This window comes from Pelobates fuscus, chromosome 12, assembly GCF_036172605.1.
Source record: "Pelobates fuscus isolate aPelFus1 chromosome 12, aPelFus1.pri, whole genome shotgun sequence".
Taxonomy (NCBI): Eukaryota; Metazoa; Chordata; class Amphibia; order Anura; family Pelobatidae; genus Pelobates; species Pelobates fuscus.
The window spans coordinates 135,754,231-135,772,994 of NC_086328.1; the positions used below are offsets into that span (position 1 = coordinate 135,754,231).

Sequence of the window (18,764 nt, forward strand, 5' to 3'; positions counted from 1 at the left end):
ATCATTGATTATTGAAAATAAGGGCTATGAACATGAGGAAAAAAAGTCTACAATATATGCAACATTAGGACAGGTGTGGAATTCTTGGGGGTGGGAGGGGAAAATCGATAAAGAAAAATACAACACTTAATAACCAAATGCAAATTTTCCTCACAGAATTTACATTGATGTATGGTCAAATATTGTAGACAATTTTAAGAATACTGGTATAATATGTCTGATTGATGCTATTGTTTATAAGATAATATAGACCCCCTTCCAGATTGTATTTTTATTTCCCGCCTCGTGTAATATTTATGTTGTATACTTATTTCATTGTTACTGAAATATAATTGTTACAATGTAATAAAATAAAAAAAAAACCCTGAAAAGTAGAATGAAACATTCTCAAAGAAAAACAAAGAAAAAAAGTTCCCAACAAACGTCTTTTAATTTGCTTCACCACCATGTGCCATGGCTGCAAAGCACAGAGAGTTACTCAGTAGAAACATTTACCAACAACAACTCTTCATTAGAAAACATTAGCAAATCAAATTAAAGCATATCAGAAACAAGTGCCGCCTCTGCCATAAGAATTTCATTAGAATGTTTGGGCCACACATTGCGTAGCATCCTCAACCATCTTATCAAAAGACAAACAACATATTTTTTGGTGGGGGGAGAGGATGGGTTGGGGCCTGTGTTATTGAAGGAATGTTAATGGAGCGTATTTGCCACTTTATTTATGGCGCTATAATAAAATACATACATCAAGCTGATCTTCCATCCAATACAGCCTGAAACATGCATTAGATCTGAAATATTCCAAGACTTGGTGGGTGACAAGGTAACCTGGTCTAGTATACTCGGGTCTCGGTGCTGAGAAGAGAGAAACAAGCACACTGACCCATTGATCCTGCTTTAATAAACATTCCGAGGTAGTTGTGCTTCAGCAAGCGCAAGAATGCATTTTGACGTTCCATGTTTACTCCTGTACAGTCTTCAAATGCCAAAAAACTCTATACATTTAGAAAGAATCGTGGAAGGGTAGCAGAAAACTACAAAACATGCCACTTCATGGCAAAACGTCCTATCTCCAGTGTTCTAATCTCACTATTTATTAATCAATATCTCTTAGAATTAAGACATTCTCTTAGTGTTATAGACTTGTACGAAAATGCGTTTTAGCCGGGTTTTTTTTAAAGAATCAAAATCCTTTTAACTCAGCACCCAAACGAAGAGATTAATCTGGGATTTACCAGTGAAATCATCCTAGGCGATTAGATTTTTTTTGGTTGAGGATTACAAGGATTTTTGATTTGGACTAATCGGCTGAAACGAATAAGTCTAGTGTCTTAATGGCCTACTCTGTTAATGTTCCGAATGATGAAGCTCTAGGTCTAGGACCTTGAGAGTCTTTCTAGAGCCACGTTCTAAAGCTGGATCAATCAGCTGAAACCTCAAATTGGGATTGATCTACATTTAGAACTTTTAGTAAATCCACTAAAATGGGATTATCCTCTCCGAAATGGACCACGGAATTTACAAATTCTAGGCCATAAATACTCAAAATTGTAAATTTTACTCCACTCCATATTTTTCCCCCGAACTTGGCTACTTTGAAATAAAATTGCAATTCCCTGCTCCATGGCCACAACTTCACAGTTTAGTTATTATCGCTGCTTATCTTGTATGGCTAATGTTAGTGTTAATCAAGTATTATTAGTAGCATCCTCGATGTTGGTTCAAAAAACATACAACCCTTAACAAATACAAACATGGGAAGGTTCAGAAAAGTGTGTAACCCAGCTGCTGGGCAACAGCCAAAAGAAATGCAGTAATATTTAAAGAACACCATAAAAACTACAACATATTGTAATGGCTATGGTGCTTTGAGAGCCAATTTAAAACGAAGCATAAATACATATGACAAATAGTATTTCCACCCTCCCTCCCAGGACTTTTTGACTGATTGTTTTTTTTTTATTTTGTTATTGCCTTAGAAGAAATTATTCCATCATGCCAGTAAATATAAACTGAACTGTCTTGTTTTGCAAAACGTATTGTAGTTTTCGACCATTACTGTCTGACATGAGCGCTGTGGGATGGATATGACCCACCAGGGGCTTTTCTAATAAATTCAGCTGTGAGAAACTAGACAGCTGGCAATTAAAGCGAATGTTGGTGCCCTATGAATGCAGCATTGATGAATTGCCCTCGTATATGCAGATATGAGCTAAATAACCACTAGCATGTTCTATGACACATTTGCGCTGTACCTTGTGGATTCTATTTTGTGTTGACACCATAGTTATGATTCAGAACGGTCACCAGATCTGGGACCGCTGGGTAATATGATCTATTTTAACAATAATCTGATATTTATGCATTTACAGGAAGGTTTTTTTTTTTTTTTTTAGTACAACTTGTCAGAGCAGGGGTTCCCAACCCAGTCCTTAAGTACCCCCTATCAATCCATGATTTAGAGATGACCTTGTTGTGTCCAACATGTTTTTTCTAAAAACAAAACATAGCTGGGTAATCCCCAACTTCTTGACTGTTAGGGGGTACTTGAGGCCTGGGTTGGGAACCACTGTTAGTATGCTTCCTTGTACCCTTACCAGCCACCTACGACTTCGGTCGGTTGTGGCTGTGAAAGGATTATAGACGCGCATGGACAGCCAGAGGTCTAATATGTGATGACCTGTGCCTTGTCACATGGGTTTGTAAAGAGGAAGTATGTTTGCTGGGTGCAGCCCGTAAGGTCAGTTTTCTTTATTCAAAGACTTCAAGGCCATCATTTTACTTGCATAAGACAAATTAAAGAGAGGTTGGAGGATTGTGTAACAATCAGATTATTAACAGAGGTTGGAACAGTTTTTGCAAACAATGATTGATTGCACAGTTTCCAATAAAAATACATTTTTTCTAGCAGCACGAGTTGCACCGGATTGGGGAAAGAATTCAGGGAAGATCAGGGATTTTATTTTTTAAGTGAGAAGACATTAAAAAATAGTCTTAATGAATCCAATTGTTCAATTTATAATTTTACATGTAAATGCCCCTGGCCAATTTCTCTTACAGAATTATCTGATAAGAATATAAAGGTGAGATGTAATAGGTATGGGATTAGCAGGTCAGTGTAAGGTGTACACACCTTGTAGATGATAACTAACCTAGTTAAGTCAGTGCTTTAAACCCCCATTACAAGGTATAAGCTGCAACATAGGTTCTTAGAATCACCCAACAAACTCAGACCCTGTATCCGTGACCGCAACAGCTCTTCAATAAATAAACCTGTCACTATGACCCTGAGATTGTACATGGTTTGGTGTTGGGTAGTGACACAGTCTTAACATACAAGGACATCAACGTATACAGCGAATATGTAATTTATCGTAGTGACAAATTAATTGATTAATGAGACAACAAATGGTTGGTTACCTCTTCCCCAGCAGTACCAGCACTGCCGAAACCCAGTGTGTGTGTTACTGTAAAACTCACAGACACCCTGATCCTGCCTACCTTCACGGTTGTTCCTGCCCCTTTAATTCCAACACACTGGTTCCATTATAGGGCTATAATAGAGTAAATCCATATAATGTTAAAGAAAAACCATAATATAATGTTCTAGCACACACCAGGACAAACAAAAACTCGTTGCAAGTGTTTTGGTTGAGGTGACAGAGCAGCGCCACTTGGGAGTGTGTTCTGCTCATGTCACTCAGTTGTTGGTATATGGATCTATGCAGAAAATTGGGGACACTTCTAAACAGATCATCAAATCTATATATTGACTAGTGATTCTGATCACGGAATATTTAGCTGACATCTTATGTGGTTCAAATTTTACATAAACTTGTATTACCAGGACAGGTACACTTTAAAATTAAATCCCAAATCATAAAAGGATCAGGTTTTGCATCAGGAATAATTAAAGGTAATGAATTCCACTTCTGAATGAAACACCAGTAACAAGGGCCAGCGTATTCCAGGATGTATATCGTGTATAAACATTGACACATAGCGTATTAAAAGGGCAACCTTATAGCTAGTAGCAAACTCATTAGTCAATGATGGGATCTCGGACTGGTTAATTGATTCAGAAAAAATGGTGGATCTAATTAACACTACTGAGTCAAAGTCTTACCTTAAATAGAAAGGGACAGTACTAATATATTATTAACGAACCCTTTTAATGCATTAAGGGCAATTCCAGCACCAAAAAATAACTTTACAGAAAATGAATCCAAGTCCTGGGTTTTCAAACATTGTATGAGAATTCAATCAATTCTTCAGTCCTAACCCATATCTAACTGATCGTTATGGGACTAGTCAGCCAAACAGCAGTTGTCATCAGTTCAATGAAGTCTGTTACAGAGACAATGTATAACGATGGGCGGAATATGAGGGTTGTAACTGGAGGTGGAACAGAGAGGCAGAGTAGCCGAGACAGGCAGAGTCTATTAGTGTGGTAGGCAATGCATGTTCTTGGAGGAGGTGAGGTAGAGAGCCGAATGCTGGAAGGGCAGAATTATACGGTTATGCAATCCAGAGGGAGACAGAGTTACATTGATCCACTTCCCATAAAGCAGTCAGTTAGATGATGATTCTGGACGACGATCAATATACTTTGTTTAGACGTTTTCATGGTATCTTTCGAAACACGGGACAAGGATCCATTTTCTGTAAAGTTATTGTTGGTGATCGCTATCCTTCAAACTTATTACCATATACTAAACTGTTCGTATTGGCATTCTAGCTCCTCAGAAACCAAAACATGGAGAATATTAACGCTCCGCAATGCATCAGAACAATGAGAGCTTTAAAGGAGCCCGATCACTTGAGTTTTTCATAAAAGACAAACTTTGTAAAACTCATGGTGGCTGTGTTGGCATTTAATTCACATTACTATTCAATGGAAAGGTCTATGAGAGTAGCTTATGCCTGTGGTTCCCGATCTGCCATTGTTCAAAACAGCACATACAATGGCATCTCCTGAAAATCTATGAAGGATAAAACAGGGTCTCTCCCCTGGAATCCTATTTTGTTGTAGCAGCACGGGAGGAGCGGGGGAGCTACAGATTATATTTATTCATATGCTGTATCTCTTTCAGTACATTATATTTCATGCAACAATTAATCTAATTGTTCAGAACCCCAGCAGCCTCAGATCAGCACCAGAAGGTTTACCTAAAGCTCCCAGAAGTAAATGAGACTTTACGGCCCCTTAAATTGGGGTGCTTACAGAGTGGAAGCAGGAGGGCTGCACTATAGGATTTATTGTGACAGGCATTCTCAATGCAGAACTTGTAACCCATTCTAAGCATACACACAGATTACGTAACTGCTGTGCAAATAGTGACAAAAGTACACAAACCGATGCTATCAAAAGTGTATCATCTTTCCTCGCTTTATAAGATCCTAATTTACCACCAGTAAATTTAAGATTTTGCATACGAATAATTATTTTGTACATTTAGCAGTTTGTTAGGCACCCACTTATAGAACATACAAATGCCTCGAAATTATGATACAATTTAGTAAAGTAAAATCCTCCTTTTCAACAGAAGTGAACTCTCATAAAAATTTCAAACGATCAACAATTTTCTGAAATATCCAACAAAAATACATAACTCCACTAGTTACAGCTTGAAAAACCTTTGCTACATTTAAAACAGCAAATGTACATCTTCATTAGACGCTGGCTGCAAAATGAAAAGATGCAGCTCTGCTTTTACACTAAAAAATTAAAAATCTGCAAGTTTGACCTCTAACATTCTGGTATCTATTCCACAGGGGAAAAAAAAAAAAAAAAAGAACCAAACATGAGGTTTCGGTAATTCAATATTAAATAGCAGAAGTATCAATACATTAAAATATAAAAAGTACAATTCTTGTTCAGTAACGGTGGTCTTTGAGGGTAGACTGTTTGTTTTGAAATCATAGCTTTTTCTGCTTGGAAGTATTCCGTTCTGACGTTGCTTCTCCGTTCCTCTGTTTTTCTTCTTCATTCTTGTATTCCTGTTTCTGCCTCCGGATTTCTTTATAACGCAGAGTGATATCTCTGCAAAATTCAAACGAAAAAAAAAAAAATGTACATTTAACTTGCAGACAGTGAGGTTTAAAAGGTTTCAATATACACAAATTAAAATAGAGAAAAGCTTGAAACAACTTCTGGTTTTCTAAGTTCTGATCAGAGGCCAGAGGAAGGCTTACCAAACAAAGCAAGGCTGAAATAGACAAATCACATAAGAACCTGCTTGAGACCCGAGCCAGGCCTAACACATGCCTGTTCTGGAATGTCTGCATAAATTTTTTTTTTTTTACCAAATCCAGCTAGAAGTAACCGTATTCTCCCAGATTTAAAAAAAGAAACTAAAGTTAATTATAACCTGCCTTAAATTGTGCCCATAGTCACTGCATACATCACAGATTACAAAGATACATTTTGTATTCAATGTAAATTTTCGAGATACTCACATCCGTTCCAGTCCTGCCATTTTCAGAGCCTCGTTAGTACTCTCCACTGCCCCAAACAGGACAAATCTCCGCGGTGACCTCAACACACTGGCTTCTTTACCTGCCTGCCGGCGTTTTAATGACGTGACGTCAGTCAGTCCTTTCCCTCTCCTCCCTAGAAGTGTCAGCTAGGGAGTTTCCATAACAACCGCAGTGCATGTGCTGTGGTTATCCTTTGAATGCAGAAGGACGGTGGGTGGTCTTGTCTGCTCTCCCTGGTCAGTATATGCCAAGGATATGACTGAAAGTTGGGTGAAAGACCAATTTATAAATAGGTCTCTCTCGCTAGCAATACATCTGCTAAGAAGACAGCACAATGCCACAATGAAATTGCATGCTCTGTCTAAATAGCATGTGTGTTTTGGGGGGCAGATAGGTCCCCTTTAATCTGGTGTGAGTGGATTAACATTACTAGCCCCAAAAAATAACTAAAGCAACAATGCCAAAAGTACCAGTAATTATATTCTAAAAACTATTAGTGTAAATAATGTTCTATTTCCCAGGCTGCTGGTTCAGCTATACCTAGACGGTTTCACACGTGACATGTAAGCAGCGTTTGTTGACTTGTGTGGATCTCTGTCCCTTCTCTACACTGTTGGAGTGCATGAAATTGCTAACTGCCCTGCCACATATCGCCTACAGAGGTCACTAGAATACCATAAACCAAACTATTCAAGTTTTTATCAGTACTCCAAATAGTTGTAAACCATCCTTTATTCACAATCTCAGAAGAGCAAAACTTTGTGCTCAAGAAGATTAGCAGTAAGATTTTTTTTAATTTTTTTTTAAGCAAACACAAATGTAACATGAGACAGAACACCCCCCCCCCCCCCCCAAAAAAAATTGAAATTAAAAAACAAAACCAGAGTCTAATAATGTAAGATTAGAAGTAATGAAGAGATGTTATAAACACAAAAGGCTGTTTTAAACGTTTTGCTTTCAGTTCTGGGACTGCAGAGGGCCAAGCTTATACGAGGAGAGGTATACCTATCTGGAAAAGGTGGCCGTTAATCTACAGGCAGGGAGCAGCTCCATCCAGTCCCACTCAGGGCTGCCCATGTGCACAGTGCTGCTCGTTCTGGGGACTTGGCTCCCTCCCAGATGTGGGATACCAAAAAAATCCCGAATCTCAAAATCTAGACTGTAATTAATCAGGGATTGTTGGAAGATATGCTTGTAATACTACAAAACCTGTCTATCACATCGCAAAGCAATATTAAACAATATGTAGTATATACAGCAATATTTACCTTTTTAACAGGCAAAAACTAAAGTTCAAAGAAACAAAGTTATCTGTCAAGTTTCAGAGAGATGGGAAGAAATGTCATTTTATTTTACACACTGGAATTTAGGACAATAGTTCACTGCATCTGTACTACGGAATACGGGAAATAAGCCCACGTTCACACGTTCTTTTTACAATTGATGAAATCTAGAAATTCAATATATTGTAAACAGAGCATTATTTAAAGGAACACCATAGCGCAAGAAATTCAAAATGTGCATTCCCAACGTTACAGAGCTCTAGTTGCCGTTTAGGTGCCCAGGCCCCACTGCCAGGGTAAAAAAGTTGTTTTGCTTGCCTTTTCTCCTTGGCAGTGCTGGCATTCGTCACATAGCTCCACCGCTTTGGCTGATAAGGAAAGCAGAATATGCCACTCAGACCATCTGATAGAATAGTGGAATCCTCCTGCATTATTTAACGCAGAAGCGCCTCTACTGGCTGTCTGTACGAGAGCTACTTGAAACCAATTAATCTAGCAATGAAATCATTGCTGTTTGAGCAGAACGCAAATGTTTTCAGCTGCAGCGTTAAAACAGAGCCTCATGGCACCCACACCACTTCGCTGAGATTTTCTTTATCTGTAGAAATTAATAAATGAAGCTTCACGCACTGGATTAGGGGTCAGCATTAACCCGGTACAGAAGATAATCCATGAAAAGAAAGGGTTCAGCATGCCAAGGTTTAATGCAATTAGTGGAACACAATAGACAGATACACTACTGACTATCATGTTACAGCCGTATATAGGTGGAGTAGGGTTAGGGGAACGGTCTAGGGTTGGGGAAAGGCACAAGATTTTAAGAATCTGTTCACTAACTCCTATAACTGTCAGCCAGCCAGGCGAAGCCTTGCTTCTTGCATGATTTGCATGTAACCTCGACAGTTCTGTTCAGAGTCATGTGAGTATCATCGTTTAACCAATGTGTCCACTTCATCATATTAAAAATCTATTCAATATTATTTGTCTGTAATCTAGCTTTGAAGAATATTGGCAGGCCTGTAAATCCATATCCTTTAGAACAGTGGTGCCCAATAGGTAGATCTCAGATGTTTTGCCATTCTAAAGGCATGCAAAGCATCTTGGTAGTTGTAGTTCAACAACATCTTGGGATCTATCTTTGGGGCACCCCTGCTTTAGAACATGTAAACTAAGGCAGACATCATACATATGTATCAATTAGCCAACCCCAAGTACAAGCAGTTCAGAGACTAGGAGGAAAAGAAATTACCTGATGAAAAACCGCCACGCTGTCCAGGTCAACACAATAACTATTCCAAGGATCCAGCATTGTGCAACATAAAAGGGTAACGGTAACGTTAAGGTGTGTGGGTCATACTTTGCGACAATCAGGAACTCTGTCACCGTTATAGCGGCCACCATCCATGCCTGTTGGCCCAGCTTTTTATGGATCTGCCTAACCAGAGAATGAATAAAACACGATTACTTTGCTTACCCGTGTTCTACAAATATTAACACATACAATTATATTGACTGTGCTCCATTTTAGAACGATGTTAATCTTGCTTTAACAATGATAAAAGGTGTTACAATACAAATACTTCCATTTTTAAACAGGGTGCTAATTTACATAGGATGATACTTGGATGGTTTGTGAAGATGTTAGTAACACGCAAACTAAAACACGGATTCATTTTGCTCGGTTTAACCTCCATGTTTTACAACACCCCAGTTAGATGTAACAAGAGTACACTGATGACACAGCCCCACGTAAGAGTTGAGGCACAAAGCAACACGCCTCCTTCACTCACAAATAAAAATAATAAAGATTCCCCTCCCTCTAAACACCTATCAGAGAAGTCATTGGTGGTCGTTTATCTGTGCCATGTGCACCCGCCAGCCTCAATGAAATACAAGCTCAAAACTGCAGAATGACAGAACTTTACTAATGAGGTTGGTCAAAGCAGAAATCATAGGCAAACACTGCTCCCCAGCGGGACAGACTTCTCAACCACTACAAGGGAACGATTGCAGCCACCAAGTCTCAGTATTTCAGGACAGGTGGCTGAGAGTCACGGTACCTTAAAACTCCTGATATAGAGGAATCTCCCATGATGTGTCATTACATATAAGTATGATGCTCTGTGATAATGGAATATTGGCTAGAAGAATATTCTAAGTGCTTTAACTACCATATTTATGGCAATAGCAAGTCCTCTGTAGCATTGCCAACATACGCATTGTCAGTGAAAATATTGTAGCAGCTATAATATCAGGAAGCGCTCCCTTAAATCCTCACAGGCTTATAAATATCTGCACCTCTAGCATCAGGGTCCGTCCACCATCCCACTGATAAATAGGAGGTCTGTGGCAATGGGGGACTACCCCATGTTACATCAAACACTTCAGATTTAAAGAGACATTTCCAAAGTCCACTTCCTAAAACCATAACATTTAATGGCTATAGATATTGAAATGCCTTTTAAAAATCTTTGTTATGTTCTCACATTGAAATGTAGAGACTTCTCCTTTAAGTAGTATTATATCCAAAGTTCAGAAAGCACCAAAGGAATAATACAAAAATAAGAACGTTTCCAGGAATAGAATCTGTTTATTAGCCATCCTTGGGTTCAATTTCAGAGATCGTAAAACAGGACAATATCGATGCTACTGGCCTCTGCTGAATAAACGATTTGTGTGCATTATTTAATACCGGGTAAGCAGAAATTAAATGAACGATGCAGGTGATATCTGTGTTTATACAGTCGTGTGACCAGCAGTTGGTTATTGTAAAAATTTGCAAAGAAGGCAGACTGCAGATCACAATATTAACCTGTTATACCTGCCCAGTGAATGTGGGTAGATCCCCGGTAAGAAGGGAAAGTAACACCATAAAATGGGGCTTATTAACCCAATAGAACCACTGAAAGTCAAATGAATGAACGGCACAAAAAAGAGACAGCAATTACAGTTCATGTCCGTTCCTTCCGAGAAATAAATGACAGAAAATATTCATATTTTCAGCAGATTATCAGGAATTAAAATGTAACTTACGAGTCATCCATGAAATCGTAGATTTCTCTCATGGCCACACCTCCCACATTGACGAAGAAGACAAGTCTTAACAAGACCAAATAGTGTTCTGGGGGCATCCACAGGACAAATTTGAGGTAAAATGTGTTGAGCTCTGCCAATAAAAACTGAAAGGGGTTTGAATATGAATGCTGCAGCCAAAAAACAAAATTAACATTAAATTAAAAAAAAAAACTAAGTTAAGAATAAGGACACTGAACACATACAGACATTTAACATCTACAGAAAATGAAAATAAATGTAAAAAAACAAAAAACAAAGAGTCTAAATTGACAAATACTTAAGAGGTTCTGTTATCCAGAATTATGCGCCCCAATATAAACTATTTCAACCACTTAAGGACCACATGACGGTCTATGTCAGGGGTAGGCAACCTCCGGCACTAGTGCCATGCCCGGCACTCAAGGTGTCTTTGCACGGCACTCAAGGCTGCTAGAGCCAAACAGACTATGGCCTATCAAGAGTCCCAGTTAAACTTCAGATATCTGCTAATACGAAAAGGTGGTGAAGGACAATCCTCAATTTATGCATTGCAGCACATAGAGTAAGTGATCTCAGATCACATCCTCCCAGCACTTGTGAATGGGAATCCACACTGTAGTAGAGCAGCCTGCAGCTGCTGTTGCAGCTCCTGTCCTTGACCTGTACCTGGCCAGCTTGGTCCCCATTGGAACCCAGAGAAGCCACCCACACTGCTAGATATACACAGAAATGCACAATAACCCAGCCCACAAACAAACATACACATACACACACAATCCGCACAAACGTAACCTGCTAACAATCCACATACATGCACACAACCCTACATGCAGCCTCTCACATGCAATACCCCAAACAGCCCCCACACATACACACACTACCAAACACACAATGTGACATATCCATCCACACACAATTCCACAAGCAGCCCCCATACACAGCCTCCATTCATATGTATCATACGCGATACCATAAACTACTAATTAACATATACCATATAATAGCTCATATACGCACAAATACAAAGCAATTACTGTATAAATAACACAAGCAGAATATGGCAGCATACAGACCTCAATTAAAAAAAATAGGACCGGCACGCTACGGGACATCACAATCCTATATCGGCACAGTGCTGCTAAAAGGTTGCCTACCCCTGGTCTATGTCATTATGTAGGGCAAGGCTTTAATGCATAGTTCTGCCATAGACTGTCATGCAGTAAAAGTACCAGCAGGGGTTTAAAGCAGGTTTATGGATACCTGGGTGCCCTCTCTGACTGACCTATGCTCTTAATACAGAGCTCAAGGTGTGCGCTGCAATCAGAGATTTAAATCCCCACTGTTACAATGCAGTGTGAAAACTTTTTATATAGAGACTTATATAATTTTATAAAATTGTCATAGATGGATGGTTTCATCAATGCATTATTCTACATAATAAAATATTTAACAGACATCATGCAGTGTGGGGACCCACCAATCACAAAACCAGACTTACGTGTCATGTTCTGAGCAAGATTGTCTTTTTACAGCCTTTTATGTAAAACAGTACGAAGGGAGAAGCGCTTTGCAGACAGAAATCGTCCAATTCGGTGTCCCGAACTACTCCGCAGACATTACCAACATAGGCAGGCAAAATGCACCCTGAGGATACTTACCATCTAAACTTTATGTAAATAATAATCATATATTAAAGAGACACTATAGTCACCCAGACCACTTCAGCTCAATGAAGTGGTCGGGGTGCCAGGTCCCTCAGGTTTTAACCCTTCAGATGTTAACATAGTTTCAGAGAAACTGGTTAAGCCATCCTCTAGTGGCTGTCTTCCGGACAGCCACTAGAGGCGCGTCTGGGACACTGGAGGCATATTTCACCTCCATCACACAGAGCGTCCAGAGGAAAGCATTGACGTCTGCAGGGGGTGGAGAGTTCCACAGCACAGAAGGAACTCGGCGCTGGATAAAGGTAAGCTGCTGAAGGGGTTTTAACCCCTTCAGCGCCACGGGAGGGGGACCCCGAGGGTGGGGGCACCCTTAGGGCACTATAGTGGGCTCATTAGATTATATTTAAAAAATAAGAAAGAAGGTTTTTTCTGCCCTCACTTGCTGCAGGAATTTCATGGTCACCACAATGTTCACAATGGTTAATTTGCCCAATCCATCAAGAAATGATTAGACATTTTACTAACTTACGGTTACAAAACACGTATTGCCCTCAGTCCCTCTATAGATTTATTAAGTGTGGTCTCCATTAAATCTTCTTGCTTGGATCGACAATTGCACACATGGCATCTTCCAAATGAATTGAGCAGTTACTGACATTATGGCAGAAACCCCCCACCATCCACGTTTGTATAACACACTGCGCATAGTGTTAATATTAAGCCTATATACATAAGTCATGGTTTCATATAGTGGGTTCCAGGCCATCAATCCCTCCGCTGCGACCTGCAATATGATATTTCTGTTTATTGTTATAGTTAAAAAGAGGAGATTTGTTTTCATTCAGAATCCTGTAACCTGTTCTTAATGTATTATCGTTTTCATCCTCATATCTTTAATGCTCTTGATATTAGGCATTAAAATAGGATGCCCATATTACTCTGTAGTTTCCCTTTAAATCCACAACCTAAATATTTGAAATATCAGTCTTTCCATTTTTGGTTCTAGTAAATATATAGAGCAGTTCATGTTTTGGAGAACATTTAATATTTATCTCCTTGCTCGCTCTGGAAATTTGGCAAGACATTGTCGAATCAGTCTGCTGGCCGTCTACGCTGCCTGGCCAAGGTTTCCATTCAAACACCACCCAGCTATAATGTGCTAATTGAAAGCCAATGCTTCTTATCCAAACCCTAGAAGATAAAAATATATCAAATGGTTTCTAAAAAGGTTGGTTGAGAGGTCAGGAATCTGCCTGTAAAAGAACACTGGAATCTCTTTGTATACATTGTGCCAAATGCCTCTACAATATTATTCAAAGAAACAAAATATTTAACAGTGTGAAAAAGCCATAGTTTTGTGGATTTAAAGGGACACTGTAGGTACTATCACCATTTTAATAGACTGATTATGGATCCTGGAGACCTCTGGCACGGTCCCTCCATTCAGTGCTAAACCCTTTTCAAGCAATTTTGCAGTGAATGAGAATTTCTGGCTTTCCATGGCAGGTATGTGTGTCCTCTTTGTAAATGAAGAAATGAGGGGTGGAGGGAGGTGGCATGCAGTGAGCCCTGTCCATGGATGAGGAAATGGGGGGGGGGGGGGGGGGGTAGTGAACCCAGCCCATTGTTGCGAAAATACAGGGGTGTCTGTGAGCCTTGTCTGTGGAAGGAAAGGGGAAGAGTATTCTATGAACCAAGAATGGGGATATACGGAGTCAGTGTGTCCTGTTTGTGGATGGGAAAATTGAGGTTTATGCTACTGGGTTACTGGCATTTTACTATTTCCACAGTGCCGGTTAGTATGGGAGATCCCATTTGCCTGTGCAAGGGAACCTCTAATTAAATGTCCCTTACATTATGGGTGTAATTATCAAAGTGTTTACTAAAGTACCTCTCCACAGGAAAAGAAAGGGGATTTGAATTCTAACCTGCATTTCAGTCTGCAAATCTCAAATAGGTAATTTCAGTTTGTACTGACAGCATGAAATGCATGGTTCTGATAAGAAATGATGTACTTCATACTGATTGGTCATCAACCCGCCTCTAAACCAATGCCGGACATTTTAGCCTGAGAGTGGTCATAGGCAGCAATGTTAACACTGTCTTACATTGCTCACCCTGCATGGTCATGCTATATTGCACCGAACCACTACATTAAGCTGTAGTGGTCCTGTTGGCTATAGTGTCCCTTTAAGTATTGCCCAATGGAACCATGGGAAGGCATCATAAAGTTCAGATATTTCCTTCTAAGCAGGACCCTAGAAGGTTGGACGAGGCATGAACAAAAGCTTCTACATAAGATTACTTTAGCAGCCAGGAGGGCCGTAGCCTCAGACTGGCTTCAGCCAAACACGCCACCCCTCTCAGGGGTCATCAGCAGAATAAAAGAAGTCCATCTGATGGACGACCTGACAGCTAGAGTAAGGGGCACCTTAAAAACCTTTCACAAGATTTGGGAACCCTGGGAAAATTCCAACCTGGGCAACTGAGAAAGAACCAGGCCCCCCAGGCGTCCCAACGACCTTAGCAGGAGTGCCCCCCCCCCCCCCCCTCTCTCACGACTATCTCTTCTATCTTCTTCCACTATATCTCATACTATAAAGTTCTTTGGCCAACGTACCATACGCACGAAACCAAACACTGGGGGGCACACGGACAACAGGAACCGTGAGAGAGAGAAACCGACTGGCGGCCTGGCATGCAAGGGGGGCACACCAGGAAAAGGGCGAAAATCTTACCACACACAAGCCGCGGAGCCGAGTATCACAAATACAAAAACAAGGCAAGCGGCTTTAGGCTAGCCTCACGAGCTGTAGAGCGCAGAGTAGGCTTGGTACAGGGCGCTTTACGCGCTACCGCCACATGTTCAATGTCAGCCTATAATAACATCACACAACGTGATCACTGCCGAAACGGGTTACAGGTTGTTGACCGGTGTGAGCTCCAGTGGGCCACGGGTTGTACCGAGACAAAACACAGCAAGCTACAAACCATTCAGACGATTGGACAGGTAGACTAGCAGGCCAGATGTTATCTTAGCGTCCACCGCTTAACCCTGCAGGGCATCAGATGAACAGCCAGTGGAAATTAGGGCCCACAAGCCAGCTACACCCTTGATTTGGGTCCCACTGGGCAGGCACTGTGAGACCCGTCTTGTAGGTGGGGGCGTACCGAGCGGCCAATAGTCTATGGCACGTAGTGTGGGTGGCTGGACCGGTTGCGTAGCTAACTGAACCGGTATAGGTTGCAGGCCCGGCAGACTACAGTAAGCTACGGGTTTGGGGATAGGACCGACAACAACATGGGGCCACTTTTAGCTAACTAAGTAAAGCATTACCCCCTATAGGTAACTCTATAGAGGATGGATCCGTGGCAGGCTGAGCGTAAATACCGGCAGACTTTTACCACTAGACACGCAAAACAGGTCCGCCCCCCGTAGGTCAACGAAGTGTAGCATGCCGCTAGCCGGTTTCCCCTTGTGGAATAGCCCGCTTCAAACAAAAGCTGTGAATATATGCGGGTACTCGTGCCAAGAATGTTCCTCTATTGTGTTAAGTTTTTTTCTCTCACAAACACTAAAATGTGCTGAGTACCGATGTGCCACGTTGCTACTACATGTACACACTGTTTGTGGCTGCACAATCTATGTTTTGTAATATGCACAACAAAAATAAAGAATTGAGAAAAAAAAAAAAGATCAGATATGTATTTGGCTTTCAGAGTTCATTAGCACTTCAAAAGAAAATGAAAATAAAAAAACAGTTCAATTGGAGAACCCATTCCACCCAAAAAACTAAATAAATGTACGTACCACAAATATGATGCCACAGACTGCTAACCACCTTCGCAAATTCGATGCAGGCTTCCATTCAAACTTGACCCAGCTATAAGGTGTGAACTGGAATGCTATTCTTTTCATCTTACCCCTGAAAGAGAAAACGCATTGAAACTCAAATTTCCTAAAATAAGTTGTGGGTGGCCCAACTTGGGTGAAATATGCAGATTCAAATGTGAGAGGATCCAAAGACAACGAGAAAGCAGAGGTACACAACAGTGGAACACCAGGTAAGCCATGCCCTTGTCGAAGATCACCCAAATATCCCTGAATATTCTAGCACAGAAAAGGAGCCCTATGACACAAATTTAGGAAATTCGTTCATCTGTCCTGTCAGAGTGACCATAGTCATTTTATAAGGGAGTATCATTTATTAATCTTCTAGGCAGAACTCGTGTTAATCTAGCATGAGTTAATGAACATTAACATTACAGATGTTTTTGTTTTAGAATGAGAAAGAGCTATGTGATGAAATGGGGTCATAATTCGCAGTATGGACTGGATTGCTCAACGCCCTGAAGCTCAGCAAACCTGCCAAAGATTTTTAAGTGATCAGCCAGAGAAATAGAATCCAATCTGCAGATATTATTTAAACCTTTAGCGAAAATGAAGGTCACTGTTTGTGTCAGTAACATTTTGTAGCTAGGGAAACATTAGCAAACATCTTAATCTCTCACATACCCAAGAGACAGACAAATGATTTAATAATACAGCACAAACCAGGTCGCAGTGCAATATACCTGTATGTAGGGATATTCCAAAGGCCCTGCCATTGGTAAGGTTTCATTGAAAGCCATTTTAGGGTCTTCATTCCGCAATAAATTCCCATGCCATTACAGACCAGCACATCCATTATCCACTGAAAAGAAATGGAAAATTCGAATCTTATTTTTACAGATTGTGTTTTTTTTTTTTGCTTCTATATCCCTCAAGTATTCACCGTAGTGTCATTCTGAAACCTACATAGTGACATTAAACGTACAAAACAATATTATAGTGTCGTATAGTTAATACCAAGAAAAGTAATGAGTTTAAAAAAATATTTAGGAAAAATTGATCAATACCATAAATTGTTATTGCTGATAACTTCTAAAGTGAAAAGTTATTGAATGTATTTCTATCAACAAGTAAAAATATTTTTAATATCAGATTTTTGGAAACTTGTTAATTGCATTCTGAATCCATTTTAACTAAACTTGTTCTAATAGTTGACACGTAGGTCTCTGGGTGTATTCAATGCATCCATGGTTCTTTCCGTGTATCTCCTGATTTACCAATAAAATGATAGAAGAGCAATCAATTTGGATTTCTAAAATGAGTTTGAGACGCAAGAAGCCGGTTTGTGATATCAGAATTACACACCAACGCTTGATTAGCTGCGCAGTCTTTGCACTTCCAGCCAATGAAGCCTTAAAGATGGCTGCCTACTGAGAGCAAAGTAGAGTCAGGATAAGCAGAGAAAAACAGCATAAAAAAAAACCGTGCTGAAGTGGTAATTTCACCTTTAAATTATATCACAAACACTAGTCAAATACGAAATTGCAATAACCAGCCTGTGGGAAAATGACAGGACAAACATAACAGTTCCTCTCACATCTAATTATAAATTAACAGAACTTGAAATGTGAGGTTTCTATAAATAAAAAGACTTATTTCAACATAATCCAGTATCCTGGGTTGCTAGGAGTACTGCAATTCGTTATGTAGGGGGAGGCAACCTTCAACTCTCCAGATGTCGTGGACTAATCCTCAAATAATGCTGGTAAGGCTTCTTAGGACATTTAGCCCAGTGCTGAATATTCTCTACCCCTGGTGTAAAAATGCCTGTCCCCTCAAATTGTAGTGTAAAACGGGGTAATTGCAAAATAGCAAACAATATCTGAAGCTCTGTTCAATTTACTGAGGTTAAAAACAGTCACCGTATGATCACTTCCTGGCAAAAAGTTATCAAGCAGCTTCCAGCAACTGCTACTATTTTGAAGGAACACTATAGGGTCAGGAAAACAAACATGTATTCCTGACCCTATAGTGTTAAAAACCCCATCTAGCCCCCAAGCCCACAATATAGTAAAATCTTACTTTTATTCCAGTCGGCAGCTGCTGACTCTGCCCCTAATCTGCCTGCTTGGCTGACTTTATCAGAAGTGTTGAGCAAAAGCCAAACACAATGCTTTCCCATAGGATTGGCTGAGACTCAAGTAGGCAGATGAGGGGCAGAGGCAGTGCAAGTCAAACACAGCCCTAGCCAATCCGTATCTCGTCAGAGATTCATTGAATCAATGTATCTCTATGAGGAAAGTTCAGTGTCTCCATGCAGAGGGTGGAGACATTGAATGTCAGTCACACTGTGCAGCACTGCCCCAGGAAGCGCTCCCTCTGAGTGGTGGCCAGTGAAGGTATCCTAAGGCTTAAATGTAAACACTGCATTTTCTCTGAAAACACAGT

At 40.2% G+C, this 18,764-nt stretch overlaps 1 protein-coding gene across 1 annotated transcript in view; it reads right to left on the bottom strand.

Moving 5' to 3' along the window:
- Positions 1 to 411: 411 nt before the first annotated feature.
- Positions 412 to 18,764, bottom strand: part of PTDSS2 (phosphatidylserine synthase 2) — a 59,212-nt gene continuing 40,859 nt past the window's right edge. The window contains exons 8-12 of the mRNA XM_063438167.1: positions 17,060 to 17,178; positions 16,296 to 16,410; positions 10,800 to 10,945; positions 9,016 to 9,201; positions 412 to 6,046 (exon numbers count right to left, since the gene is read on the bottom strand). Of these exons, the coding sequence (XP_063294237.1) occupies positions 5,923 to 6,046; positions 9,016 to 9,201; positions 10,800 to 10,945; positions 16,296 to 16,410; positions 17,060 to 17,178 (690 nt within the window). The 3' untranslated portion in view covers positions 412 to 5,922. The remainder of the gene's footprint in view (positions 6,047 to 9,015; positions 9,202 to 10,799; positions 10,946 to 16,295; positions 16,411 to 17,059; positions 17,179 to 18,764) is intronic.